The 15092-nt window shown below is 45.3% G+C and overlaps 1 protein-coding gene across 1 annotated transcript in view; it reads left to right on the top strand.

Moving 5' to 3' along the window:
* Positions 1–302: 302 nt before the first annotated feature.
* Positions 303–15092, top strand: part of LOC132421005 (dihydrodiol dehydrogenase 3) — a 42112-nt gene continuing 27322 nt past the window's right edge. Inside the window, exons 1-2 of the mRNA XM_060005977.1 lie at positions 303–415; positions 13322–13371. Coding sequence (XP_059861960.1) covers positions 303–415; positions 13322–13371 — 163 coding nt within the window. The remainder of the gene's footprint in view (positions 416–13321; positions 13372–15092) is intronic.

Here is a 15092-nt window from a genome sequence, read left to right as displayed (position 1 = left end):
TTTCCTGGGTGACCAACGCTTAAATGACTTACCTTCCCATCTGGGCCCCCAGTGGACCATCTCTGGACGCTCTGCACAGAGAAAGGAGATGGAGAATGAGTCAGTCCAAGGAAGGGAGGGGATGCGGAGCTCAGCCGTGGACGTGTGGGGACAGACCATGATTAATGACGTGCATCTCTCTTGCCTGGCAGAGTCAAGTTTTTCACTTAGCCCTAAGTGACCCCTGCCACTCAGAAATGTAATTGCTGCACTTGCCAAACTGAAACAGATTCACTACTGAGTTTGGAAAATGAGACAACCTGATGGCGAAGCTGCCTCCTTCACCTGGGACAGCCGGGGAGTCAGCAGCATTGAAGGCCACGGAGGAGGGAGGAGATGTTGATCCCCAGGTTGCCCTTCGTACTTTCCTGCTCAGGTACTGGCTCTGATGGGCCCCGATCCCACCCGGGGGCTGAGATGCAAAATGCTGCAGACATCCTTCCTTGACTGGGATCCCTGCCTGACATTTGGTCTCTAATTTATGGTCAAAGTGATTCTCTTTACTGCAAGAGTGACAAGTAATGTATTCATTTGCTTAAACACGAAAGTGAAAATTGGGGGATTTAGCTTCAATAGGTTTGACTAATTTACCCTTCAATGTGGTTACACCCAGTTTTCATTCCGCCGGCTGGGTATGAGTGTACAAGTTCTATATGCCCTGTGTCATCAAACACACACATTTTCTTTAGGCTGATGAGCAGGAAGGAATATCTCACTTTGCTTTCATCGGCATTTCCCTGATCACGAGCTGATCAGCTTCTCATATGTTGATTGGACATTTTTGTTTCCTCTTCTTTGAGTTGCTTGCTTATATCCTTTGCCCGTGGTTTCTATTTTTATAGTCCTTTTGTATTGATTTTAGGAATTCTTTATACTTTATGGCTTTAAGTCCTTTGCTGGATATTTATGATATTTCTCCTGGTTTGTCGCTTGATTTTAATTTTCCTTGTGGTCTCTATTAGGAAACTGGAGTTTTAAATTCTGATGTAGTCAAATTGATCAGTCTTTTCCCCTTTGATTTTGCTTTCTTGTGCCTTAATTATGAAGGTCTCCCACCCTCCTAGAGAGATTCCCCTATATTTTCTTGTAATATTTTTCAGATATTGCCTAATATTGCCATTTTAACTGAGGTTATCCATCTCTCATTTTTTTAGGAGATGTTGTGAAGTGGGGATTTAACTTAATTCCCCCTCAACTATACAGCCACTAGTGTTAATACCCATCAGTGACTGCTTCTCCACCCTCCCCCTTCCTATGGCCACTGCCTGAAATGACGTCTATACACATGTACTAAATTCCACATCTACTTTGTTTTGTGTCTGGGCTGCATATTCCGTTCCATTGACGTATTTGCTGATTACTGTTCTGTTAACACGCTGAATCACAATAGCTCCAGAATATTTGCAATCTGAGGGCTGTCTCCACATCTTGTTCTTTTTCAACACTTTCTTGGCTCTTCCTGTGCACAGGAATTTTAGCATCAGCATCGTTTTGATGATTGTTCTTTGCTTGTTTCCTTTCCTTTCCCAGTTGAATCTTTCACGCTTTTCTCTCCCCCACCTCACTAGTTTTGTCGCTTTGCTTACTTTGTCACCCACATTTCTCGTTTTCCTCCGTTTTCTTTGGGGAGGTGAATAGAGCCCTGGAGGGGAAATCAGGGAATCTGAGTTTTAACGCGAGTTCTGTCACCAGCGAGCTGTGTAACCTTGGGCAAGTGGTGTCTCCTCTCTGGGTTTTAGTGTCTTTTTCTATAAAACGAGGGAGTGGCCAAGTTCTGCTCTTCTTTCACAGGGCAGCCCATTCTTCCAAGTGACTCAACTCTACTCATCAACGTAGGACGTAGCAAAGCCCTCCTTTCTCTCTCTGCAGCCTCCCACCCCAAACTTCCCCTCCGAACCGCCTGCACCTGTAGCCCCCTGACCCCTCATTCAGGTGTGTGATGACCAGGTGCTGCTGACCAAGATGCTTGGACTCAAGATTTCCAGGCTGCTCCTCAGCAGAACAAAGAAGGGGAGCATCTGGGGCTGCCACAGGGAGGCTGAACTGGCTTCCCCTTTCCTGGAGTCCCACTTGAAGACACAGAGGGCCTTGCTGCCCTGCTCACCCGGGGAGGATTAGCTGACAACTCGCTGCCCACGTAACCACCACCTGTCGACCACGAGGCCTCCATCTTCAACCTTGCAAATGGCTGGGTGGTATTTGCCTTGTCCGGCTGCTGTGTTTGCGTTTCTAACTGTAATGGTCACAGTTAGAGAGTTAATGAGGCAATAGATGCTCTTCTGGGTAATTAAACGCTCAGTGAAGGTGAAGCATTAGCTCAGGCTGTCTGCATCCTCATTTGTCTGGAGGGAATGCTAGTGGGCCACCCTACTCCCATGAATTTTCTAAGGTCGTGGGGGAAGGTCTGTTCCATTCACCTGGGACACGATGTACCCTCTTCAGACATTTAAAAGAGGGTGTGTGTGGCCACTGTGGCTTGATGATTTGGTCTAAAGTTCTAGAAATTCTTGGAGGGCAGGATGGTTCACATCTGTACCCCCCACTGGAACATTTTTAATTTTTATATTTTTTATACAATTTTAAAGGTTACACTCCATTTACAGTTATTACAGAATATTGACTATATTCCCCGGGCTATACAATACATCCTTGTATCCTGTCTTACACCCAGTAGTTTGTGCCTCCCCTCCCCAACCCCTGTTGCCCCTCCCCCACTCTCCCCACTGGTAACCACTAGTTTGTTCTCTATATCTGTGAGTCTGCTTCTTTTTTGTTATATTCACTACTTTGTTGTATTTTTTAGATACCACATATAAGTGATATCATACAGTATTTGTCTTTCTCTGTCTGACGTAATTCACTGAACATAATACCCTCCAAGTCCATCCATGGTGCTGCAAATGGCAAAATTTCGTTCTTCTTTTTTTTTTAAGTTTTTTTTTTTAACATCTTTATTGGAGTATAATTGCTTTACGATGGTGTGTTAGTTTCTGCTTTATAACAAAGTGAATCAGCTATACATATACATATATCCCCAGATCTCTTACCTCTTGTGTCTCTCTCCAACCCTCCTTATCCCACCCCTCTAGGTGGTTGCAAAGCACCGAGCTGACCTCCCTGTGCCATGCAGCTGCTTCCCACTAGCTATCTATTTTACATTTTGTAGTGTATATATGTCCATGACACTCTCTCACTTCGTCCCAGCTTACCCTTCCCCCTCCCCGTGTCCTCAAGTCCATCCTCTAGTAGGTCTGCGTCTTTATACGCGTCCTGCCCCTAGGTTCTTCATGACCTTTTTTCTTTTTTTTTAGATTCCATATGTATGTGTTAGCATACGGTATTTGTCTTTCTCTTTCTGACTTACTTCACTCTGTATGACAGACTCTAGATCCATCCACCTCACTACAAAAACTCAATTTCGTTTCTTTTTATGGCTGAGTAACATTGCATTGTATGTATGTGCCACACCTTCTTTATCCATTCATCTGTCGATGGACATTGTTCTTCTTTATGGCTGAGTAATATTCCATCGTGTATGTATATATTTATATATATATATATATCTTGTCTTCTTTATCCATTCTGTCGGTGGACTTGGAAATTGACCCCGGAAGCAAGAAACTGCCTCACCCAAGGTTGTATGTCCTACCGGGGTGATTCACTGCCGCTGATTGCTGGTGCCCGTACACAAAGCTCCGGCCCCCCCCTAAACTCAAGACAACTCACAAAGCTCCCCAGCCCAGCGGAGCCTCAGCTGCCACTGCTTTGCCGGCCAGCTCCTCCCTTGGCCCAGTCTTGCCGTCCTCATCTCCTCACAGGTGTGTCTCCAAGAACATTCACCCAAACCTGCACATAGCTCTCTGTCTCAGAGTCTGTCTGGGGACCCTGACTTCAGACACACAGAGGACACACACACCGCATCGTCAGCCTGGGTACCAGCACCTTCTTTGGGGTCAGGGGCTCCCATGTCTCCACCTCCTTCACGTGGAGTCTGACCCAGAGCACTCACGCAGTGTTCATTGAACGAATGAATGAATGAAAACAAAGTGTGGTGGATGAGATGGGAGAAGTTTGGAATTATGTTCAGGCATATCAAAGTGAAAAACAGGAAAAATTCACAAAAAGTCCCTTTTAAGGCAATTTCTGAGAGAGCATGGAAAGTGACCCTGGGGAGCGTGTGTTGAGATGGTACAACTTTTACTATATTGCCCAGTGGGCGTTTTTGTTATCTTTTCAGCAAAACGCCTTCAGATTTGGCAGGTGGGTGGTGGGACTTGAAGTGGCCGGCAGCCTATGACCTGAAGGGGTGCGGATGCTCTCAGCTCCTTGCTGACTCTCTCTCAGGGACCCACAGGCAGGTCACGGCTGTTCTCAGCTGAGCCGTGTCTTTATCCATCCCCCCTCCCGCCCCAGCCCTGAGCTCTGCTGACACCGGCCTTGAACTTCTGGCTCAGGTCTGTGGGCTCCTATGTACCCCTCCCACCAGGCGGGTCTGTTGGCTGCCAGGCTTCCATCCAGGGACTTTGCACTTGGCTTTTCTTCTCTCAACCTTGAGGCCACCCTAAGAGGCTGTTCGTGTCCTTCAAGAATCCAGTCTGCGCTGAGCTCAGGACAGTCCCAAGGGCAGGAATCTGGCCTAGCTGTTCTTCTTTGCCCTGCAGCAAAGAGTCATTATTACTGGGATTTTTCCACTTTTGTTGACCTTTTCCATGGTCACAAGGAGTTCGATTTTTTTTTTTTTTCGGTACACGGGCCTCTCACTGCCGTGGCCTCTCCCATTGCAGAGCACAGGCTCCGGATGCGCAGGCTCAGTGGCCATGGCTCACGGGCCCAGCCACTCCGCGGCATGTAGGATCTTCCCAGACCGGGGCACGAACCCGCGTCCCCTGCATCGGCAGGTGGACTCTCAACCACTGTGCCACCAGGGAAGCCCAGGAGTTCGATTTTTTACTAGACTTTTTGTTCTTCCTTCACTCAGGCTCTTTCCAGATACAATCGTTGTCCAACACTTGGACTGGAATGTCCGGAGAGGCAATAGTAACAAATTAACACTTACTGAGTGCTGCTGATATGATGAGCTAAGGCTTAGGTTATACACACATCCCAACACTCCTAGGAGATGCAGCCCAGGGAGGGTAAGTAGCTTGTCCAGTTTACTGCAGATGAAGTAAAGTTTCAGGAAGCTGCCCAAGGTAACACAATGAGTCAGGGCTGGGATTTGAGCCTGGCTGTCTGGCTCTACAGGCCACCCACTGGGGTACCTCTAGACGGGACTGCTCTGCTGAATAGTGTGACAGTTTTCAAAGAGCCCTAGGTCACTTGGGTTATAATCTCAGCTCTGTTTTGGACTTCCTGGGTGAGCTCTGGAGAATCACCCAGCTCTTCTGGGCCTTAGTGAAACAAGACTGCTTCTTTGGGTCACCTTGAAGATTCACACTGGCTGGGTGATTCTAGAAACCCTCTTTCTTCTTCCCTCCATCAGTTAAAATCTTCCTCTCCTAGCCCATCTTCTCATTTTTTTTTTTTTTTTTTTTTTTTTTTTTTTTTTTTTTGCGGTACGCGGGCCTCTCACTGTTGTGGCCTCTCCCGTTGCGGAGCACAGGCTCCAGACACGCAGGCTCAGTGGCCATGGCTCACAGGCCCAACCGCTCTGCAGCACGTAGGATCTTCCCGGACTGGGGCACGAACCTGTGTCCCCTGCACCGGCAGGCGGACTCTCAACCACCGTGCCACCAGGGAAGCCCATCTTCCCATTCTTGACATAGAACACCGGTGGCATTTGGGGAGAAAGGATAGTTTCCTGGTACAAAGAAAACTTCAGTGCCTACTCCCTTTCAGGGAAGAGGTGAACAGCTGGTTTGCTACTGGTGCCAACTCTTGCAATATGTTTAAGTATGGGTGCCCCAATCAGCAAAGAAACTCTATGGTTCCAGCCAGCATCAGAAGGTGGTTCAGAAGTGTTATTCTCTCATGAGCTACGGGAATTAATAAGGAACTTGATATCGTTTAACTGCCTCTCCAAGGGCAAGACAGTTGATTGTTGCTATTTTAGTTTCTTCCTGGTGTCGGATAATATTAACTAGTTGGGCTTCCCTGGTGGCACAGTGGTTGAGAGTCCACCTGCCGATGCAGGGGACATGGGTTCGTGCCCTGGTCCAGGAAGATCCCACATGCCGCGGAGCGGCTAGGCCCATAAGCCGCTGAGCCAGCACGTCCGGAGCCTGTGCTCCGCAACGAGAGAGGCCACGACAGTGAGAGGCCCACATAACGCAAAAAAAAAAAAAAAAAATTAACTAGTTAACATCTGACATCCTAAGTCTTTGTACTGTGCTTAAAATTTCCTTTAAGGGACAATCAAACAAAGAGAGTCACAGAGTTTCAGCTTGTTGGCCGTGGAATGTGATTTAGCCACCAGAGTGGCCAGATGACGGCAGTGTGACATCTGTCTCAGCTGGCCTGTGGCCCAAACAGAAAGGAGCGATAGTTTTGGCCTAAGAACCTGTTTTCCCTTGTAAAAGGTAAATATCTTATGGGTAACATACCAAGGTACTATTCATGAGTTGTTCCCACCAGTATGGAGTTATACGATTCTTAATAGAGAAACTGTAATTTAAGAGCAGCTTTTCTTAGAGGGAGCAAGTGAATTTCTCATTTTCTCATTTCTCTTTCTGGCAAAAGTGCTTGAAAATATCCAGTATCCAATATCTCCCCTCCCTTTCTATCCTCTTTTAAGTCCAATCCCGTGGAGCTTTCTCCTCCTCAACCCCGTGAAATCCTTCTTCTCAAGGACACTAGCAACCTCTGTGCTGTCAAATCTCACTGTCCATTCTCTCTCCTGCTTTGCCTGACCTGTCAGCACCACTGACCTTCTGGGGGCCTGGATGGATTCCCCACATGCTGGGTGGGGGGTGTGCTGTACAGACAGGAACACTGAGCCTGGAGGATTAACCACTTTGGCAGCAAGCGGAAGGAGCCTGCTGTTTGGGGAGAGATGTTATTCCACACTGAAAACTGCTTGCTGTGAACACGACCCTGAGAAACAGCCTTGGTAAAGAGCAGTGAGGCCACATGGTCTCAGTACACCTGGCAAGAGTATGCAGGGACACCCAGGGCCCAGGGCCGTTCGCCTCTCCCAGCAGCGTGTCCCAAAGGCCATCATTCTCCAGTTCTCAAACGTCAGGTCTCCAGCCTAGCCCTGACTACTGATCATTGGCAAATATCCCATCATTAACCTACACCTCATCATGTGATGTATGTAACCGTAACCAACGCGCTGATCATCTACCATGGCGTGAGCCTGGAAGTAGCCTCCTTTAATCTCTACAGCCTCCCAGGAAGGGCAATATTTCCTGGCTCATACAGGCTACTAATTCAATCAGTGAACAGTCGGTGGTGGAACTGAGATTCCCAGCTGGGTCTGCCTGGTTCCAAAGCCTATTGTCTTGATGCCTCTCACACTTCCCGACTCAGTCTGCCGCACATGAAGTGCACACATGGGAGGGGATGAGGGAAGAGTCATGGACCAAGGATCACACGTTGAGGGACCTTGAAGAAGCCAAGAGGTGAACTTTTTACAAGAGGGACGTGAGCATCAGGACACGAGAGCTTAGGTAGATAAAGTCTGAGATGGGGCCAGCGCCTGACTCCTGGCATAGAAAAGGCATTAGTGGTGGAAGCTCCTCATCTTCTCTGACTACTAGACTGTCAGTCAGAGCCGGGTTTTCAGATTAGCTGATTGATAGCTTGTCCACGTCATAAGACATGGAGAACTTGAGGCGATGTCTTTCCAGAGGTGGAGGGGAGGTAAGGGAACGTAGGGCTGCAGGACCGGCCGGCTGGGAGTGGAGGTGACCCAGGGAAGGAGGCTGATGATGCACTGCTGGTCTCTGGAGTCAGACAGACCCAGTTCAAACCCCCAGGCCATCACCTCTTAGCTCTTTGGAGAACCTTTCACATCCCAGACTCTACATCTTTCTCATTTATGAAATAGGCATTATGATACCCGTGTCTCAGGTTTTTGTGGGAATTGAATGAGCTAAAGCACTGTCTCAGGTGTACAGATTTGAATGTGGTTGAAAAAGAGATCATTACACTTTCAACTCCAAAGTAGTGTCATGTGGAGCAACTAAGCCCGTGCACCACAACTACTGAGCCTGCGCTCTAGAGCCCACAAGCCATAATTACTGAGCCCACGCGCCTAGAGCCTGTGCTCCCAACAAGAGAAGCCACCGCAATGAGAAGCCCACACACACCGCACACAGGGGAGGCTTGTTCTACCCTGTCCTCATCAGCATGATGTTCAATTGCTCATTTGTGTCACGTGTTCATCATTTAACACGGGACACCGAGATCTTCTTTCCCAAACACGTCACCCCACCCCCAGATCTGAGAGCCAGGTTGTGATTCAGACCCTGTTGTTAATCTGAATTTCCACTTAGGGCACTGGAACCTCTAATATTTCATATGATGAAAAATTCCTTTTTCCATCCGTGAAGAATGTGACAGTGACCACAAGGACATAGGATGATCCTATCATATTGGGATACCATCCTATCTTCCTTCTTCCTCTCTTCATGTCTTGGCCTCCCTCTCTTCTTTGAGCAACTTGTGTTGTTCTAAGACCGTTGATGGCTTTCACCAGTCGCCCCTTGATGTATTGTGGACGGTCTGGAGTTACTTTTGGGGGGTTAGCATTTGACAGTATTTACAACATGTCTTGGACCTGCTCTCCTCTCTTCTGTGATGTGAGGCCCTGCTGTTATCCTGACAGCTCAGACTTTACTCTGTGACCCATGTGGATTTTTCCAAGCCTGTAAGGTGGTGCTCTCCCATCACGATCCCCCGGGCAGCCCCACTTGTCCCCAAGGCTCAGCTATGATCTTGGTGCAAAATCTGTAACTAAATCTACATTTTGCCCCTGAGCTCCTGCTTCTTTATTAACCTAGTAGATACTTCCACCTGGATATGCTAAAGGGCCTTTAAACTCAGTATGTCCAAAATGGAAATGGTTATTCCTTGACCTCACAAACCTTCTTGCTCCTCTCCTCTGTCCTCCATATCGCTTGATAGTACTGTTGACCCTTTAGTTCTTTAAGCTAGAAAATGAGGGTCTTTAAATCCTCACCATGCATACCCCGTATCGCACAAACAAAGGCTTTCTGGTCTTTTTGTCTCCAAGCATCCTTCAGTTTAGCCAGAATGGCCTTCCTAAATTGGACAAGAGTTCATAATTCTCCTCTGCTGAAGATCCTTCAATAGCCACGCATCTTGCCAGGATGAAGTTAGAAACCCTTAGTTTACTTGGTGGTAACTTGGTCTCTGCTAACTCTCCAGTTTTGCTGGTTTAATAGGCAAATCCTCTCGCACAAGGACTTGCATGGATTCGTATTGTTTTTTATTTGAGATTTGTCATCACCTTCTTCTCTGTTTCTGATGACAAATTCCTAGGGGGCGAGCACTGTGCTTTACGGTTTGTGGAAATTCCAAAAGCTTCACGGGGAGCCGGGCCGCCTGCATGGAGCCCTTTGTTTGCACGGTTTGCCCGGACGAGGCAGCAAAGTTGGCAGACGGGCACCTTGCAGGCCCGTCACCTCTGCCAGCCATGGCTGAGGGACCTGCCATGAAACCTAGGTCTTCTGGGTTTCCTTGTCTGTGAAATAAGCTTGTTGATGGGAGTTTCATCTCTAGGTTTTCCTCAAACTCTTGTCTGTCTGTGGTCACAATCCTGGGCTCATGCAATGTCACAGCCACACACGAGAGGGAAGCATTGGCTAAACTGTGTTGAGAAGCCCACGTCAGTTTGACTCTACTTTGGAAGTTGATTTTGCTTTGTTTCAGCAAATAATGGTGACGAGGATCACGGTAGAGTGAATGCAGTTTATCTCTCAGAGCATGAGTGTTGCATAATGTCATTATTTGTCTGGACGGGAGGATCCCTTAACCTACCCAGAGGGGCATATGAGTCAGAGGGGGTGGTGTCCACCAACCCTTCAACCCTATGAGGGATGATGCCAAAGTTCTCTTTGCCAAGTGGGCCACGATCACTTCCCTGGAGTCCAACTGAAATCCTTCTGACTGAAATAAGCTCTTCTGATCCTGTCCCAAGTGGGGATGAATAACAAATTGGGGGACCGTATAAGAAAACTTCAAATATTTAAAATGATTCATTGCCAATATTACATCTCGGTTTATTTCAGGATGAAAAATTTCAATTTGTTCAAACTCGTTTTTCCTCACAGGATGCTCTGAGTTCTGCCTTTGGCTGTGGCATAAGAATTTGCTAATAAGGATTCTGACCATGAATCCAAGGTAGAGCACAGATAGATCAGTGTCTCACTGAGGAATACTTAGAGCCACTCACATCCTTGGAGGAGCTCAACGTTTTGGAAATACCTGTTGTCTTTACCTGTGGAGAACGAAGGGCACTTTCCCTCTGCAGGCTCCAGGGGAGACTCCTTCCTGCCTCTTCCAGCTTCTGCTGGTTCCAGGGGTTCCTGGGCTTGGGGCTGCATCCCTCCCGTCTCTGCCCCCCATCTTCACCCTGCATCCTCTTCTCTCTATGTCTTCCCCTTTTCTGTCTCTTATAAGGACACTTATCCCTGGATTTGGGGCCCACCTGGATAATGAAGGATGATCTCATCTCAAGATCCTTAACGTAATTACACCTGCAGAGACCCTTTACCCAAATATCTCGTTTATAGGGTGAACATACCTTTTGGGAGCCACCATTCAATCCATCCTAAGACCTCTTCGCTTTTCAGCAGGGAGCTCTTGTCTTATGTCTTCTCTGAAGACTTTTATATGTGTTTTTATGTATGAGGATGGATTTATAGTCATGACCGATAATACTTCCATATGTGTCCTGCAAACCTGGATGTTGCAGACTTTAGTGGTTCTCAGCCTCAAGTACCATCATTATTCAAATCTAACAAGTTGACAGTTGTAAGATGCACTATTACTTTATGTGCTACCTAAGAAAGAAAGAACTCTGCCAGTTAAGTGATGACCTACTGTCAAGTTTAAGAGGCACCTTGATTTCACTTTATGTGAGAGAATGCGCAACTGATGAAATGCGGCATAACCTATAAAAAGTCAATGTGAATCATGAAAGTTTTAAACATTAGGATAAAGAATGTCTAAAGTAACAGTGGCTGTTTTGCCAGGAGAAGAAACTTCTCAGAGTAGGTATATTCAAATATCTTAGTAAATTTCCTGTAAAAGCCTGGTTAGATGGTGGTTTTGTCAAGCTTTGGGGTCTGTACCAGTTACCTGGAGGTGCTTATTAAGTATATGGATTCCCGGTCTCACCTCCACTGATACATTGAATATAATACAGTTACCCCAGTAATACACTGCATTATGCATCACTGCATAATGCTGATGTAGGAAGTTTGGGCTAGAACCCCCAAATCTGCATTTTTAACAGGCAACCCTGAGATTCTGAAAGGGGTTATCTAGGAACCACTCTTGGAGGAATATGGGATCACATTGATGCTTTTTAGTTCCAAATATTCCAACTTTGGACTAAGACTTTTCAACAATGAAAAGGAACATATTGGTACATGCAGTGACATGGATGAGTCTCAAAAATAGTTTGGTAAATGAAAAAAGAAGATAAAAGATTTCACATTGTATGATTCCATTTATATGAAATTTGTGGAAGAGGCAACACTCTTTAGACAGAAAGGAGGTTAGAGGTTGCTTAGATCTGGGGTTTGGGAGCAATAATTGGCTTCCAACGGGCACAGGGGAACTTTTGGGGGTGTTGGATACGTTCTGAAATGGGATTGTGGTGGTGATTGCAAAACTCTATAAATTTACTAAAAATCATTGGACTGTACATTTATGTACGGTGAATTTCATGATATGTAAAGTATACCTCAATAAAACTGATGAAAAATATCGATAAATATAGCTATTGCTATTACTATTTCTCTCATTCCACGATTGGTCTAACCTTCCTGGGCCTGAAAACCAGGAACAGTGACGGCCATAGGTGCAAGCAGCTGCCCTGCAGGCTCTGCTCTTAGTCTGGATAGGTGCTCTTGGGGTGGAGCAAAGACCAGGGTCTCCTCAAGACTTGAGTGTGTCTCCTGATTACGCTTTTTGGACTCTGGGCACCTCTGCTCTTTCCACAGTTCATGGATTGTATAAGGTCTGGGGGGCGGAGCAAACTCAGGATGCTGAAATCAGCTAGATTTTTGGTGTCAAAGGGGCAGTTCCATTGTCTGAAGTTGGAGTGTCTTTATTTGGGACTGATCCCCCAGCAACTAGTACAAATTCCCTGATGTGGATTCTTAGGAAGATCTGGGTTAAGAAGGCGGGCTCCTAGACCAGCCCAAAGTCTGCACGTTAGAAAAGCCAGATTTTCAATCTGTTGGGCTCCCTTGGCCAAGTGTGTTATAACCAACAGATAACAGAGTCAACTGCACTCAAATCCCTGATATTTTTCCATGGCATAATCCATGTGTAATCCTTGGTCTTCTAGGTCATGATTTGAGAGGTTTACCTCTGGACAAGGGGCTTCAAGATCCAGCAATAATTACTCCTGTGTCCCTGTTTCAAAGAAGGTTGTCATTTTAGAACCAGGGCAAGATTTGAGGGTATAGTCCTGCAAAAGCAAATTTCAAAACTCTTAAACTTGTTCTTACAGGCATGACTTAAAAAAAAAAAATCGGGAACAGTGTTTTTCATGTAGGAGAGACTCTGTAAATATTTGCTGAACTGAATTCTAGTTACAACACTTCCTGCAGCCCCACCCAACGTTTAGTAAAAGTGGCCCAAATCGTGTTAGTGCTACAGAATTTTTCCATTTCCCCAGGAGCAAGTTTAACATCTCTAGTTACACATTCAGTGGACATACTTACACTTACATAATCCAGTGTTCTGTCCCATTTGCATGGAGTACACAAGAAGACTGTATCTGACCAACAGGTAATGTTTACATAAAATGTTAAAATTGCTTAGAGAGGCTCCTATGAACACATTCCCCGAGGACGTTTCTCTTCTACACTAATTCTCATTAGAGCATTCATGTTCACCAAGCGTGATCATCCAAAAATGTTTCTATACCATTAACTCCAGCCTCCCTCTTTCAAAAATGTTGTTGACTCACAGTGAACAAAGCTGTTTGATATAGCAATATAGGACTGCTAAGAATACATCCCCTGCTTTGCCTGCACAGGTTCTGAGCCTCGCAGTTTCTCTCTTTTGGTACCACTGGATGGAAGGAAGCTCACGAAATGAGGGCTTTTAGTTTTAAAAATCATTCTGTTTCTTACAGCTCTCTTCCAGTGTTTCCATGGCTGGTGTCCAGCTTCGCAGGAGGCGGAGGTGAGGCCACAGACCAAGGGTCTCTCGGTGCACTTATGTTTTTAAGGCTTATCGTAAGGTGTGTCTGCATTTGGCATGGAAACCAGATGAGATAAAGGCAAATAATAAGTGGCAGTCCTAGAAGTAGCAAACATTATCCCGAAAATGGCATGGGGAAGGGGTGCACCGCCTATAAAGATGTATTTAGATAACTGAGGGTCCGAAAGGGTGGACCTTTTGTGAGCAAATATTTGCTGTTCTCTCTACAGGGGCACGTCTCTTTTACAAATGAGTGAGGAGAAAGAAAAGCAATTATTTACTTGTGGCACAAGAGAATGCTGGTTTATAACTCAAGATGTCCTCTTCTCTCCCTCCCTTCCTCTTGTCCCCTTCTTCATTCTGGAAAACATTTCTTGTTAAGATAAATAATACGAAAATTTACCTGTTTTTGCCACTCTTAGTCAACATAGAATTGGCAGTTCCAGCTAAAATAAGAAAACAAACAAAAAAGAAATACTCTACATCAAAATAAGTAAAATTACCTCTGTTCTGAGATGACATGATCGTGTGTGTAGAAATCCGTAGAGATAAAACAAAAAATGTTAGACTAATAATTTCAGCAAAGGTGTAGGATACAATATCAACACAGAAAAATCAGTTACATTTCTATACCTTAACGGCGAACCGTCTGAGAAGAAAATTTAAAAAGCAATTCCATTTAAAATATTACGAAAAAAATACTTAGAAATAACCAAAAAGGCAAAAGAAATGTGATAAATGGAATATTGCCTGCCATATCAGTAAACAAAGGAAGTCACAGTCATCAGTGATTACAGCCACAGCCTATGGTGAGCTGGTGAGCCCTGAGGGAACTCAGGGAGGAAACAGAATACCTGCCATCTAGCAGCCATCAGACTGCAGCCACTCCATAAGGTGAGCCCTGAGGAAACTCAGGATGTGAAAACACAGGATACTGGTCCCAGAAGCTGAGGTGTATAGCAAAGGAGTGATTTCAGTGAGCCCAGACTCTTGCATCTTCCCATACATAGAAAAGTGCTAAATTCCTTAACTTGAGATAATCTGGTTTTTGTTAATTAACAATTATCTTTGATATTCAGACTACCTGCCCTTTGTTGCAAAACTTCTATGTAACCTGGCTTCCCCCTGCTTCCTTGGAACAGTTCTCTCAGGGTTACTTGAGATGCTGTCTCCCGGGCTTGAAGTCCTAAAAATTTCTGCCGAATAAAACATAACTCTCAACTTTTAGGTTGTGAATAATTTTTTAGTTGACAAATGTATAACCAAAAAATTTGTTTGAAGAAAGTAAAGACACAGATATGGAAAGACAACCATGTTTGTGAATGAAAGACCATATTAGGATGACAATAAGAACGAAAGTGATCTACACATTCCATTGAACTTTATATATATCCCAACATCATTTTTTTGCAGAAGTAGAAAATCTCACCCTAAAATTCATACAGAATCTCGAGGGACCCTGAATAGACAAAGCAATCTTGAAAAGAAAGAAACAAGTCTTGGAAAAGAAAAAGTAAAGTAAAAAGAGAGAACAGATTTGGGTTTCTCACAATTCCAGATTTCATAACTTACTACAAAGCCACTATCATCAAAATAGTGTGGGTAATGGCGTAAAGACAGATATAAAGACCAGTGAAATAGAACAGAATACAAAAATAAACTCAAATATAGCTAATGTTGTTTGACAAGGTTGCCAAGATCAT

This window comes from Delphinus delphis, chromosome 2 (assembly GCF_949987515.2).
Source record: "Delphinus delphis chromosome 2, mDelDel1.2, whole genome shotgun sequence".
NCBI lineage: Eukaryota > Metazoa > Chordata > Mammalia > Artiodactyla > Delphinidae > Delphinus > Delphinus delphis.
Note: the sequence above shows the minus strand (reverse complement) of the source record. Positions and strands in the feature narration are given on the sequence as shown.